At 37.7% G+C, this 14,862-nt stretch overlaps 1 protein-coding gene across 1 annotated transcript; it reads left to right on the top strand.

Annotated features, from left to right (window-relative positions):
* Positions 1-6,710: 6,710 nt before the first annotated feature.
* Positions 6,711-11,142, top strand: spcs3 (signal peptidase complex subunit 3). The gene is made up of 5 exons (XM_036574882.1): positions 6,711-6,983; positions 8,583-8,656; positions 8,816-8,892; positions 9,110-9,225; positions 10,941-11,142. The coding sequence occupies exons 1-5, from the start codon at positions 6,841-6,843 to the stop codon at positions 11,071-11,073; spliced, it is 543 nt and encodes a 180-aa protein (XP_036430775.1). The 5' UTR covers positions 6,711-6,840; the 3' UTR covers positions 11,074-11,142.
* The last annotated feature ends 3,720 nt before the right edge of the window (positions 11,143-14,862 follow it).

Below are 14,862 nucleotides of genomic sequence, written 5' to 3'. Positions count from 1 at the left end.
CAAAACAAAGTAATTGAAATCTACCAGCCTAGAAATGGTCACAAAGCCAATGCTAAGGCTCTGGGACTCCAGCGAATCACAGTGAGAGCCATTATCCACAAATGGAGAAAACTTGGTACAGTGGTGAACCTTCCCAGGAGTGGCAGGCCTACCTAAATTTCACCAAGAGTGCATTGATGACTCATTTAGGAGGTCACAAAAGAGCCCAGACGAACATCTAAAGAACTGCAGGCCTCACTTGCCTCAAATAAAGTCAATGTACACAATTTCACAATAAGAAAGACACTGGGCAAAAATGTTTGGGATAATATTCTGTGGAATGATGAGTCAAAGGTGGAACTTTTTGGAAGACATGGGTCCCATTACATCATAACATCATACCAAGAGTCAAAAAATGGTGGTGGCATTGTGAAGACCTGGAAGACTTGTCGTAATTGATGGGACCATGAATTCTGTTCTCTATCAGAAAATTCTGTAAAAGCATGTACGCCCATCAGTTTGTGATCTAAAGCTCAAGCACAGTTGGGTTATGCAACAGGACAATGATCTGAAGCACAAAGTCCACCTCTGAATGGCTCAAAAGAAACAAAAGTCCTAATTTGAATTCCATTGAGATGCTGGGGCAGGACCTTAAACGTTGATGCTTGAAAACCCTCCAATGTATCCACATCTAACAATTCTGCAAAGAGTAGGGCAAAAGTCCTCCACAGCAATATAAACGACTCATCACATTTGATTGTAGGTATTGCATTTAGGGAGCAATTATTATTATTGCATGGGTGATATAGGTTTTAAATAAATCTTTATCTTCAATAAATAGAATGATCATTTAAAAGCTGCATTTTTGTGTTTACTTATGTGGTCTTTATTTTATATTAAAATTAGCTGGATGATCTGAAACATTTAAATGTGACAAACTGGCAAAAATAGAAGAAATTGGGTGAGGGGTACACTGCTACCCCTCAGCCTCACATACTTTTTCATAGCACTGTACATTAAAATGACTTCTGCTATCCTTCCCTCAAAATATTTATGGGAATAAGTTCTGCTGCCTTCCTCTCTATTTTACCCTCTAGGCCATGTTTCGCTTGTTCACTTGATTTTCACTCTGCAAATTGATGGTCTTGTTCACTTTTGAGCATTTTAAACATTCCCCTTCTACTTAGAATCTCATCTCATCTTTTGTGCACTTCATACCCAAGCTCAAGGGCTCCTTCTAATCTTGATTGTAACAATCACCTACCAGGCTCAGTCAGCAGCAGAGGCTGCTGAATATCCAGATTTTGTATTGCTGCCCTCTTGTGTGCTTTACTGACTACTGATCAGAAACTGACCTATGCAGTAGACCAGCAGAAAATTAGACTCATTATGTTTGATGTTGTCACAATGCTCATAATTCTGATATGGGACATGTCAAAATAATCCACACTGCTTACTAATAATAGTAATCAACACATCAACATACCATTGTAGTTTCTGGCACAGTAATAGAATTATCTTTATTGGAAAGAAAAAATCAGCAGCTTTCATATGATGGCTGCTTACACTGCATGTTCAGAAACATGAGGCTCATCCAAACTGGAATCAGTGGAACTTATAGTTCTAGTGTAGCAGTTCATTTTCCACCAAATTTAATTCTCTTTAATCTAGTTCATGACTGTATTGATCTTGGATAGTCATTCAATCAGGTTCATGACTGCATTGATCCTGGATAGTCATTCAATCTAGTTTATGACTGCACTGATCCTGAATACTCAGTAAATCCAGTGTCTGACTGTACAGATCCTGGATAGTCAGATAATCTAGTTCGTGACTGTATTGATCTTGGATAATCATTCAATCCAGTTCATGACTGCATTGATCCTGGATAGTCATTCAGTCGAGTTCATGGCTGCAGTGATCCTGAATACTCAGTAAATCCAGTATCTGACTGTACCGATCCTGGATAGTCAGTTAATCTAGTTCATGACTGTATTGATCTTGGATAGCCTGTTAAGCAGTTTACTGACTGCATTGATCCTGGATAATCACTTAATCCAGTTCATGACTTTATTTATCCTGGATAGTTAATCCATTTAATGACTGTATTGATCCTGGATAGTCAGTTAATCTAATTCATTACTGTATTAATCTTAGACAGTCAGTTTTTCGTATTTTTTTTTAACAAATTAAAAACAGACGAACAAAAATTTTCAGTCATTTTCAAACGTCGGTTTTCAATACAAACCCTGACCAAGCCCCACATTGCTTAGTTTCTGACATGAGACCAGACCAAGGGTTGTCATAGATTTGTATACACTGGCTGAAGCTGGAAGCCAATACAGATCTTCTAAAGTAATTCAGTAGAATATTAAACTGAGTAGATGCACACTTCATATTTGCTGTTTTAGGCCTTATGCTTAGTCCCACAGTATGAACTTCCTTTCACTGTATCCATAGTTTAGTTTCAAAATAAGGGCTTGGTTGAAAAGCTTTGCACTCCTGGCAAGGCAGCATGGTCTCCCATCCAGTGACTGACCTGGACGAGCCTTCCTTAGCTTCAAAAACCAGCCAAGCCTAAGGGTTCCCAGCCCCATAGAGCCACTGGTTGAGGCTTCCTTCCAGTACTGGCCATTTTAAGAATCCCACCACTCTTTTAGGTCTCAATAGAGCCTGACTTTTTAAAGAGTCTAATTTTGCTAATTAACTGTCGTAATTACTCCGTATTTTAGTATAACACAAGCTGTGCTGAGATGAAATAGTGTTCTTTTCTGTGCACACAAATTCACAAATGTCTACAATTACACTGAATTGACATGTAGAATCAAAGATAAAGATTTAAGACGAACATTTAGAGATGAATGGACTTATTTACATTTATAAGCACAGCAGTTGGTTTCCTGGTACATTAAATCTGCAACAAGAGACTGTCAAACACTACAAAGTTGCGAAGTTGAAGTCAGCTTCTTATTCTCCAGCTTCTTGTTCGAATTTTCCCGTTCCACCTTAAATGGTGCTGCATTTACGTTCTGTCACCTCAGGCAGAATTTAAGGTGGAACGGGAAAATTCGAACAAGAAGCTGGCGAATAAGGAGCTGATTTCAGCCTTGTAAAACAGTCGAACGTTGAGAGACATTTTACAAGAAAATGTTCTACTTTTAATCAAACGTTTCCTGGCCAAGAGGGAAGAAAACAGATATAGCTAAAGCTTAAAGCAGAGCAAAGTAAGTCTGCATTTTTGTTTATATTTTTTAGCCTATACTAGGACATTAGCACATACTGAGACATATTGGACATAAAATGTTGTGGCTCCCAAGGTGGTTTGATTTTTCTTGAAAGGACAAAATGGCTCTTCTTATCATTTGGGTTATTGACTCCTAACCTAACCTAGCTTTTAATGCAGTGTGCTGGTCAGATTTCTCGCTCATCCAGTTGTGTTTTTGTTATGTACACGTCACAGAGTGTCTGGACGCTGCACTTCCGCACTTCTAAGTTCCGCCTTTTGCATTCTGTCAACATTACGTTATAAATTAAAATTTAGAGCATCGATTTTTGACATTTGTGAATGGATTTAGAATTGTCCACATCCGCATCGTGATGCATTTAAGAATCGACTCCCCCCCACCTCTAGTCCACATATATGATAAACTAAATGCAAAAAAGAGACATTTGTAATAATTTTGTTCTTTGTAAGTGAGCGTATAAATATCATTTAATAAAGCACATATTTACCGTTCTGCACAAAAATATAATGTTAATTTATACAACAGGTAGTTTGTACACACAAACCTTAGTTGTTTTGTACTTGTGCTTATATAAAAAACGAGACATTGATAAAATTGATGATTTTAAGATAACATTTGACCTGCAGCCCGTTTGGCCAGACTCTAAAAAGAGTGTGACTGCAGACGCACATCAGATTCTGAATCTGCCTTTACCCTGAAAACTCGTAAGTCAACTGCAGTGACGGCAGAACTACTGAACACACTGGAATCGGCTAAAAGCCAACAGTGTACAATTCAGCAAACAAGATGGGCTACAAAGTGCTTTACAGACTAACATTCAAGTTAATTTAGGTTAATTTGGCAACAACTGAAAAGGCTGAGCTGAACATGATTTTTCTACAGTTCTATGGCTTAATCCATACCACAAAAGGTATCAGCACTGATCATGGACTGCACACAGGGCCTAACAGGCCAGGGCAGGGGTTGGCAACACAAATGTTTAGAAGAGCCATTTTGTCCTTTCAACAAAAATCAAAACACTTTGGGAGCCACAACATTTAATGCCCATTTTACCATCTTGGCTGTAAATATGTCCCAGTATGTGCTAATGTACTGGTATAGGATAAAAAGTATAAATAAAAATGCAGACTTTGCTCTACTTTAAGCTTTAGCTCTGATATATCTGCTTTTCTTGTACCTCTTGCAGGAAACTTTTCCACAAAAATAGAATAGTTTCTTGTAAAATGTCTCTCAACAGTCTACTTTTCACAAGACTGAAGTCAGCTTTTTTTAGTGTTGGACTGTTTGTTGTTGCAGATTAAACGTATCAGGAAATGCTTATAATTCCAAATAAGTCCATTCGTCTCCAAATTCTCGATGTTCCTCTTAAATCGTTCTCTTTGCCGTTTCCTTCGCTTCTGGCAAGGCGAGATTTTTGTCTGCGTTGCTGTGACCACAAGTCTGAGCGCCAATCCTTAGGGTTTCAGGTAGGTGAATCAGCAGTTATGCCCTCCAGGGTTTAAGACCATTTATGGTTACAACTGTGTTAGAATCAATTAGCAAAGCTTTATTTTACTGCAAAAGAGGATTATTTTATTTTTACCTAAAAATCTAGTTCTGCTGTAGAGCTGTGACAGGGCATTAAAAAAGCCACGTTGCCAACCCCTGGGCTAGGGAATTATTACTGTTGCATAGCAACAACTCACGACTTTTTGGCCGAAGATATTGTCCATATTAAAGCATATTCAGTATGAAATTCAGGACTTCTTTGGTTTATTTTTTTTTCTTTATTTTGTAAAACTGTTGTATAAAAGCAATAGAACACTTGAAGTCATGTGTTATCGCGAATAACATCACAGCTTGTGCCTGCAACCAAATCACATCCGTGATGTTATTTGCGATAACATTACATTTATGAAAGATGCACTTCACTCTAACTGCATCATAACATGAACTTGCTAATACGGGATGGCTTAAAAATACTTTGCTCAGTGTATCAGTGTTTGAAAAAAAAATCCATTGTGCATTTTTGCCTTTAGTTTTCCCTTTATGTCATGTAGGGAGTGTAAAATCTCTTCAGAGACATGTTTCAGTGTAAGGTGAAAAAATCTTTAACTGTAAATCGAGTTTAGACCCTAAGTTTCAGCATGTAAGTTATTAACAGTTGCAAATTTTACCTTTAAATTTTGACATAAATATATCCTTTTAGCATTCAGTGTGAGATAAATACTTAAAGGGCTCACGCAATGTAAAACCAAATTTCCCTTGCATTTTTGAAATAATCAGTAAACATTGTTAAAGTTTCGAAATATATCATTCACTATCCAGTCCATATGTGAAAAATATTCTGCAAAAACATTCTGTTTTGAACTAACTGTTTCTGTGATGTCATGAAAATCAATATATCTACATATGTCAAATATCAGCCTACAGCAGTTTAGCTTAGCCCATTCATATCATACTGAAGACAGTGGTCTCCAACCGTGCTCCTGGAGATCTACCTTCCTGCGGGTTTCACCTCCAACCCAAATCTCCCCCACCCAAAACTCACCTCCTTCAGCTAATCAAGGACATCTAAAGGCAGCAATTAGATGGATCAGGTGGGGTCTATCCGGGTTGGAGTTGAAGCCTGCAGGAAGTTAGATCACCAGGAGCAGTGTGTTTACAAGCATTTAATAATCCGATAACTGCAGAAAATCAGATTTTGTCAGTAATCCAATCAACGTGTTTACATGCACTTGAGTAATAAGATAATGGGAAAACCTGATCTACATGAGTCAGGCAGTAATCCGATTTCTGCTTTGCAATCAGCCAGTTATCTCACAGAAGATGTGACATAAATGTAATGTAAAATTCAAACTTTATGCCGCATTTTTTTAAACATCGTGCCACTTTACCTGAAAAAATGAACATACATCATCTAGAAGATGAAGAATATTTAAATCCTTCATTTCGTCAAGCATGTAGTTTGTTCCAGCGTCGCTCCAAAATTTTTTGAGGCCATCTCGCGGCAAAGCTGCTTCCTTATTTCTGGTAATGCGGTCTGTTTTCGCACATGCGCAGACTTCGAAATCCGAAAGAAATCTGAGTAAGAGTTTACATGCACTGAGAAATCAGATTACTGAGCTACAATCCAGCTATTTTTATCGGATTTCTTAACCCGAAAAGTGTTCTTTCAGCTTTGAGTTTTTTTTAATAAGGCACAATACAGGATAGCCAATCAGAAAAGAGCAATAGCTTACATTTGTCTTAAAAACACAGTATCTAAGCCACCCGTCATGTAAAAATGAATCAACTATGTTACAGAAAACCACATAAATGTTATTAGTGGACATCAGAGGAAATAACGAAGTACATTTTTGGTACAGAACACAACACAAATGCAATAAGAGAACATCCGGGAAATAATGAAATACAAGAAAATGTCAGATACGGGCCCTTTAAGATGGTTACCACAGCTCAATAGAGCTCGATACTGCCTCCGTGACGCTGGGTGGCAGTAAAGCGCCTTTTCAGACTAAACCACAAAACCAGGAAGAAGGTCCACTTCCTGAGCTGATGTGTTACTGTAGGAGTTGTATGTTAACTGTTTAAATTGTTTGTAGCTTTGTTTTTTAGCAGAAGTGTAAAATCCACAATGAACACGGTTCTGTCGAGAGCGAACTCCCTGTTCGCCTTCTCCCTCAGCGTAATGGCGGCGCTCACATTCGGCTGCTTCATCACCACCGCCTTCAAAGACAGAAGCGTCCCGGTCAACATTCACGTTTCTAAAGTCATGCTGTGAGTAAATCTGGTCCTATTTCATGTTAAACTGCACATGTGCTCTTAACTGAAGTTTTAATTGCCATTTTTTGAACCATAGTAGCGGTAAGAGTCCTACCAGTTAAGGTGGCTCCTTTTTTCCCCCTCGTTTCCTGTCCGTATGGCATATGTGCAAGTATTGAGCACCATACAAAGTACCTTCTCTTATCTCTCTAATGTACCTAACCTCTCTAGCTTAACTAACTTACATAACTTCTAGTCTGTGTGTAGTGGTTCGTAAGTCTGCTTTGTTGTGGTGGTTACTCAAATGACAGTTAAACCAGATTTTTTTTGCCTCATACAGATCAATTAAAACATTTTTATTAAAATAAAGCAAGAGACTTAATTACCGCATTTTAGGCAAACGAGTTCTCTTTGCTTAGAGTAAAAAAAAATGAATTCAAAATAGGCTAATAATCACAAAGATTTTTGTGATATCAGAACCCATATTCATCAAAACTCTCAGAAAATGAATGCTGATCTGGGATCAGCTTATGCCTTTTATAAAATGCTCTATAGATTTACATGATCTAATGAGACCTGAGCTTAGATTATTTTAATCAGCTCCACTTACTATATAGGTGCAGTTTGTAGTTCTACAATTACAGACTGTAGTCCATCTGTTTCTCTGCATACTTTGTTACCCTTTTACCCTGTTCTTCAGTGGTCAGGATCCCCATGGATCTTCATAGAGCAGGTACTATTTGTGTGGTGGATCATTCTCAGCGCTGCAGTAACACTGACGTGGTGGTGGTGTGTGTTATGCTGGTACGAGTGGATCAGACACAGCAGTGCTGCTGGAGTTTTTAAACACTGTGTCCACTCACTGTCCGCTCTATTAGACATTCCTATCTTGTCAGTCCACCTTGTAGATGTAAAGTCAGAGATGATAGCTCATCTGCTGCTGCACAGTTTGTGTTGGTCATCTTCTAGTCCTTCATCAGTGGTCACAGGATGCTGTTGGCTGGATATTTTTGGTTGGTGGACTATTCTCAGTCCAGCAGTGACATTGAGGTGTTTAAAAACTCCAGCAGCACTGCTGTGTCTGATCCACTCAGACCAGCACAAAACACACTAACACACCACCACCACATCAGTGTTACTACATGATCCACCACCCAAATAGTACTTGCTCTGTGATGGTCCATGGGGTTCCTGACCATTGAACAACAGGGTAAAAGGGGGCTAACAAAGTAAGCAGAGAAACAGATGGACAACAGTCTGTAATTGTAGAACTACAAACTGCACCTATATAGTAAGTGGAGCTGATAAAATGGACAATGAGCATAGAAACAAGGAGGTGTACTTAAAGTGGCAGTCAGTATACAATCAGTTTGCTTTGCATAAACAGGTTCAAGTTTGCATTTGTGACATTTTTCCATTTGCATTCATGTCAAAAATAATAAAAACATGGGGCATAATGTTATGCCTAATCGGTGTAGTTTCATGATACAAATTGATGTGTATGGAGTTGACCAAGCCAGCATGCATGACATAGAACTGCTTTTTACATTATTTGCACACAGACTGATTCTGCACTTGATGTCTGATTTTTATCCTTTTTTGTCTTTTATCTAGAAAAAACGTGGATGACTTCACAGGTCCAAGAGAGAGGAGCGATTTGGGTTTTGTGACGTTTGACCTTTCTGCTGATATCCTTTTCGTACAGCTAATTTCTGCCTTTCTGGTCCTAATGAATAGCAAGCTCTAATGATAAACAGTAGTTGCTTACCTTTGCAGGACTGAAGCCTTTTAACGTAGGTATGCAGTTTGCTATCATCTTCATGTTGTTTTCCTTAACTGCTTATTACATCTTCAGCCAATATTTGACTGGAATGTGAAGCAGCTCTTTCTTTACCTGTCTGCTGAGTATTCAACCAAAAGCAATGTAAGTCCCTAGCATCAAAGCAAACCAGAGCAATGCTACAAATTGTTAAAGTTTAAAAACATACCATTCACTCCCCAGTCCATATACAGAGTCTGAGCTGTTTTGAATCAGTTCATGACTATTTTGGCAAATAAAACCACATGCAAATGTTATAAATGAATATCAGGGAAAACAAAATTAAAATATAAGATACAACAATGTCATTTTATTTCTCCAGGTCCTGAACCAGGTGGTTCTATGGGATAAGATTGTTATGAGGGGAGACAATACCAAACTAAACCTGAGGGACATGAAGTCGAAATACTACTTTTTTGACGATGGAAATGGCCTGAGGTATGCTTATTCAATCAAAACAGCTTTAGAAACAATTATAATCATTATTGTAAGATAAGGCTGTTATTAATGCATTTCATGTAGTGTCTCATTGCATCAAGCAAAGTGACTTTGATGGTCAGCAAGCCTAACTTATCACAAGTGTCTCTTTATGTGCTGAATCGATGCTCTGACTAATGTTAAATTGTATTGTTGATCTAACAAATTTAGGCATGTGCCATATTGGTGGCTGATATACAGTGGGATCCAAAAAAACAAAGCCTACACTGAAAATCTGGATTTTTTTTTTTTTCATTTTCGCTAGGAAATAAATATTTTAGAATTTTGAAAAATGTAAAACAAATGAGTTTTGACGTAAGTAAAATGAAGAAGAAATATTCAAGGTTCTGCACTATTTGTAGGTCATTAAGCAAAATTTAAGACCATGTTAAAGCTTTTGTAAAAAGCTCATGATCTGCTCATCAAAGACTTTTGTACACAGTTGTGAAGTCTGTGCCTGCTGGTGTGCATACTGTCATTAAAGCAACATAAGGATCTATCAAGTACTCAGAAATTCATGTTTAAAATTTAAAAGATGCTACCTTTCAAACTGTCATGCTGACAATGAATTTTGTAATAAAATGTTACTATAAAAATAGAAAGGAATGTACAAAAGAAGTCTTTTCATTCGTGGACTCAGACTTTTGGCCCTCATTTGCCAATGATTGGAGAAACTTTATCATTCGTCCAATGTTGAAAGTAGGCCAATAAGTACAACTGTCAGTTTTGCGATCTGTTTTTGCATAGGCACTGAAGCATGTGTACAAGCACTTGTAGTCCAAGTCCAGCTATAGTACACCCAACAGCAGCCTCTGCTGGCTGCTCTGAGTTTCACTGTAACAGCTGCAGACAGCTGTAATGTTACTTACTGATGTGAATTCTGACAGAAAACCAACTTTCCTCATGAGCTGTGCTTAGTGGTTTAGTGCTTTAATCAACATATTTCAATTTTTGACATGCAGCAAATTGTGTATACACCCCTTTTACAACAATGCTCCGAAAAAGCCTGAGACAAACATTCGAGACTGTTCAGATAGAATAGTAGCTTATCTCAGATATGGAGAGAGATTCTGTTGACGTAGACAGTCAACAAATGTGATGATATGGAGGAAAGTGTAGTACATTAATATTTTATATCTTTGTACATTTAGGTAATGGATAATGCTGATCTTGAAGTTTTTTCAGATCCTTGTTAGTTGTTGTTGTCAGTTCATTCCATATTTTTTTTTATTTTTAGGATCTCTTAAATCATCTACTGTTGTTCATAGCTTCAGATAAAGGTCTGCTAAATAAGTTAAAATCTAATCTAAGTATTGTAAAACATTGGCATACTTAATTATACTACAACACTTAATTTAAATGATCAGTTTATGATCTCCATATCAGCCCAAAAAGGTGTTAAATACTGGTTATTGTATCGACTTAGGAATTCTACATTGGTGCATCCATAAACTAATCTTTACACAGCTAGAGCACTTGTTAACCCTTTCGTGGAGGTTTGACTCCACAATTAATAAGTGTAATGATATTATGGCTCAGAATAATAATAAACCTTTTTTTTCACAACTTCAGTTAGAGCAATACAGTATACTGTCAGTTTGCAATATGGAGGCCTGTCACTATATACATGAGCCTTTAACTCACAATTTTTTAATAATGTTGTTTCCCCAATAAAGGTCCAACAAGAACATCACTCTCACCTTGTCCTGGAATGTGGTGCCAAACGCTGGAATCTTGCCACTGGTCATGGGCTCCGGACACGTCTCCCTGCCTTTCCCCGACACATATGAAACCGCCAAAAGCTACTGAACCGTCCCAAAACATTCAGAAAAATGTTGTGCACTGTGGTGGGTTTTAATAAAAACAAACAAAAATGGCTTTGTGTTTTACTTGAATCATGATGGAAGTATACAGTCTGTATATTCTGTAATTTTGATTAAAAACTATGACTTGTTAACCTGTTAAATATCAGATGTAGACACTTTAGCCTAAAACTCATAAGTATTGACCACACCTGTATCATCTGAAACTGTTCTTATAGAAATTGTTTACATTGGCAAAAGTAATATTAACAACAAATTCATACTGTTTTACTAATCACATTGGCCCTTATTCATTAATGTGGTGTAGAGTCAAATCTGACCATAAAGTGCGTGTGCGCAAATTTCTTGTAAAATTTTGCTATCTGTTTCATCTCATGGCATATCGGTACGAATAAACTCACGACTGGTTGAAATGTGTGCAGCATTTGACCAGCCTGAGAAACGTCTGATTTGCAGTTAAATAATCTAAATTACTGTTAATAAAAGCAATATCAGAAAAAGAAAATAGAAGTAATGCTAATAATTTTGCGAATAACAATCCTTTTACCGAAGTGGATGTGCTTGTTTTTCATGTGTACACTGATATAAACAAATGTTGTGACTACAGTCATTTAAAGACTTCTGCCTTATAGTAGTGCTATTAGTAGTGAAGAACTACCTCAATTCTAAAAATAGAAAACAAAGCTTGCCTAGTTTAGTAGAAGCCACCTCATATACTGCAATATTATCACTCAGGTAGCCAGTCCTTTAGGAAAATGATTACATTACACAATCACACTACTCTACCATCTGAAGAATGGCTACATGTTCATTTAAATTTTTTTTATTTTGTTCAATTTTTCAGTTTTCCACTATTTAAGCTTTTGTAAGTACGGGGAGCTTTTGTTCTATTGACTCTATGTCAACACTTTTGCATGAATTAGACTGTGCTTTATGTAACTAATAAGTATATCATTATTTCAAATTTGGCATGTCCATTGCAAATGATAAAATACAGGTACCTATTAAATATGATAAATAAGGTACTTATGCACAAGCTTGTTTCCATGCTCTGACCTCCTGCTTTTTTGTGCATTAAGTGTTCCTGAGTGGTGCAACTATTTAAGCATTGGCCTTACCATCAGGAGACCGCAAGTTCAAATCCCACTGATACTACAGCCAGGGTTGGGATAGCTACTGAAAATTAGTAGTTAACTACTTTCCCAAAAAGTTGTAGCTAGCTACAGTTTAGCGTTAGCTGCTTTTCCAGAAAAAGTAGTGGCTACTTTTAGCTACTTTCAAAGCGTGATTGTCAGAATGTTTGTGAATCTCCACCTCACACACCAAACAAGCCTGAAAGTGTGAACAAGACACTGCATTTAATCATGTGCCAGAAAGAAACATACAATTGAAAAGCTGCAAATTTACAAAAAGATCACCAAAAAGTAAGTTTAAGTGTAACCAACAATCAAACTTATACAACCAAAGGCGTGATATCCAACAAGAATTTAGACTAAAGGCAAAGTCAATCATTCCGGGTTTTTCTTTACGAAAATCGACAAAAATTACCGTATTCAAACTAAACAACTTTGTGCAAAGCATTGGCAACTGTTGAAATAAAACTGCTCCAATTTAAACATCTCAGCAAGATGTGTACAGACATGACATTCAGAGTCCTTTGTTGAACTTCAGCAACACTTTAGCCTCAAAATTCTCATCAGTTGGTGAGAATCGGGCCTGAATAATCTCTCTGTTGCAGCTCCACAGCAGAACTAGATTTTTAGGCAAGATAACATAAACCTCCTTTGCTGTAAAATCGTTATAACACACTGTTCTAACACAGTTTTCACAATAAATGGTCTTAAACGCTGGAGTTAACGCATAACTGCTAATTCACCAACCTTTAACGCTGAAGATTGATGCGCAGACTGCTGGACATACAGCATAACGAAATGGCAAAGAGACAGATTTAAGACGATCATCAATAACTTGGAGATTAATGGACTTATTTGCATTTATAAGCACTCAGCTGGTTTCCTCATACATTTAATCTGCAACAACTCGCGAAGCCGAAGCTTTTCATTCTCCTGCTTCTCGTTAGAATTCTCCCGTCCCACCTTAAATGGCGCAGCAGCATAATCTGGCGCCTCAGGCACCATTTAAAGTGGAACGGGACAATTCGAATGAGAAGCGACTTAAGCCTCGTAAAACGTCTAACATTGAGAGACATTTTACAAGAAACTCGCGGAAAAGTTTTCTGAGATGCGAGAAAAGCGGCTACAGCTGAGCTTAAAGTCTGAGCTTTCGTTTATTTAATTTTTAGCCTGTACTAGCACATTAACACATACTAAGACATACTTACAGCCAAGATAGTATAGTTTTTGTTGAAAGGACAAAATGGCTCTTCAAAACATTTTGCCGACCTCTGAGCTAAGCCTACTAGTAAGGGGTGATAAGCGGGGCCAGCGCGTGACCGTTTGCTCGAACTGTCCTCGTCTCAGTCAGGATTGCACAGTCGCCACTAGCCCGGTTAACGACCGCGTTCTATGGTTCATATTTGCGCGGACTGCCTGAAGTCTGTACCGAAATTGTAGCGAAAATTAATGCTATAGCTACACAAAAATCTGTAGGCGCTATAGCTATTAGCTACATTTCATAAAACTGTAGCGGCTACAGCTATTAGCTACATTTCATAAAACTGTAGCGGCTACAGCTATTAGCTACAAAAAATTTAGTTAACTGCGAAAAGTAGCGCGCTACTTAGCTACTCCCCCATCCCTGACTACAGCCATCTGTGGCCAGAAGTCTGAGAGAGCACAAATGGCCTCGTTCTCTCTGGGTGGGTAGAATGGCCCTCCTTCTCCCCCACCACTCAGCATAATGCTAGCCAGAACAGGTATCAAGCATGTTCAGATGTTAGCGGTAGTTCCAAAAGATGTGGCTGGCTTCACATGACTCGGAGGACACTTGTGTTTGCCTTAGCCCTCCTAGTGCTGGTGTGATTGGATGATGAATTGAAACTGAGGAAAAATTAGAAATTGTGCATTGTGTCCCATGTCCTGCATTTTTCTTGTAGTTTATCTTTTTTTTTTGAGGCCCACTAAATGACATACGAGTGGGTTTAAATACCAAAAAGTCATAATTCGTTTTTACATGACCATTTTCTGACCTCTCTTTATCACTTAGAAGCAAACAGGCTGTTTTTGTTACTGTGCATTTAAGAGTGTTAATATGTAAATATTCTCTGTTCCAATTGGTTGCCCTGTATGCCTCATTCAAATAGCAGTCCAGGCTGGGACTACTACTGCAGGCTTGATGAATATAAATATGTAGGTGGATGAAAATAAGTGTTGGCTTTTGTGACTCAAAAAGTTAAAAAAACAATGCATACAGAACAATCTGTTTTCACAGTTTCCATATATGAACTGTTGGAATGGTATGTTTTGTAAGTTTAACAATGTTACATAATGCCTCAACAGGGTTGGGATGTAACGGAATACAAGTATACAAGCTTATTTACCCATAAATTAAACAATATATATAATTTTTCAAAGAAACACAATCAGTGTTTGTTAAGTAACTGTTTTAAAATCAGCACAAAGCATTTAAAGACTTGCTCTAAAGAACTCAAAAATGTCTTCCTTACAAACGTTCTAAAGCCGGCTAAATCACTGTGATGATGAGTTATTAATCTGAGTTTTAGTAAACTGTTTTGAAGGATGACTGAACTGATGAGTCTCCTCAGTAGTGCACGTTTACAAGTGATAAGCTTAGCTTGGGTATCGTGTTGGACATG

Source organism: Colossoma macropomum, unplaced genomic scaffold (genome assembly GCF_904425465.1).
Source record: "Colossoma macropomum unplaced genomic scaffold, Colossoma_macropomum, whole genome shotgun sequence".
Lineage (NCBI taxonomy): Eukaryota > Metazoa > Chordata > Actinopteri > Characiformes > Serrasalmidae > Colossoma > Colossoma macropomum.
The sequence above is the reverse complement of the archived record's forward strand: the minus strand, read 5'-3'. Positions and strand labels throughout refer to the sequence as shown.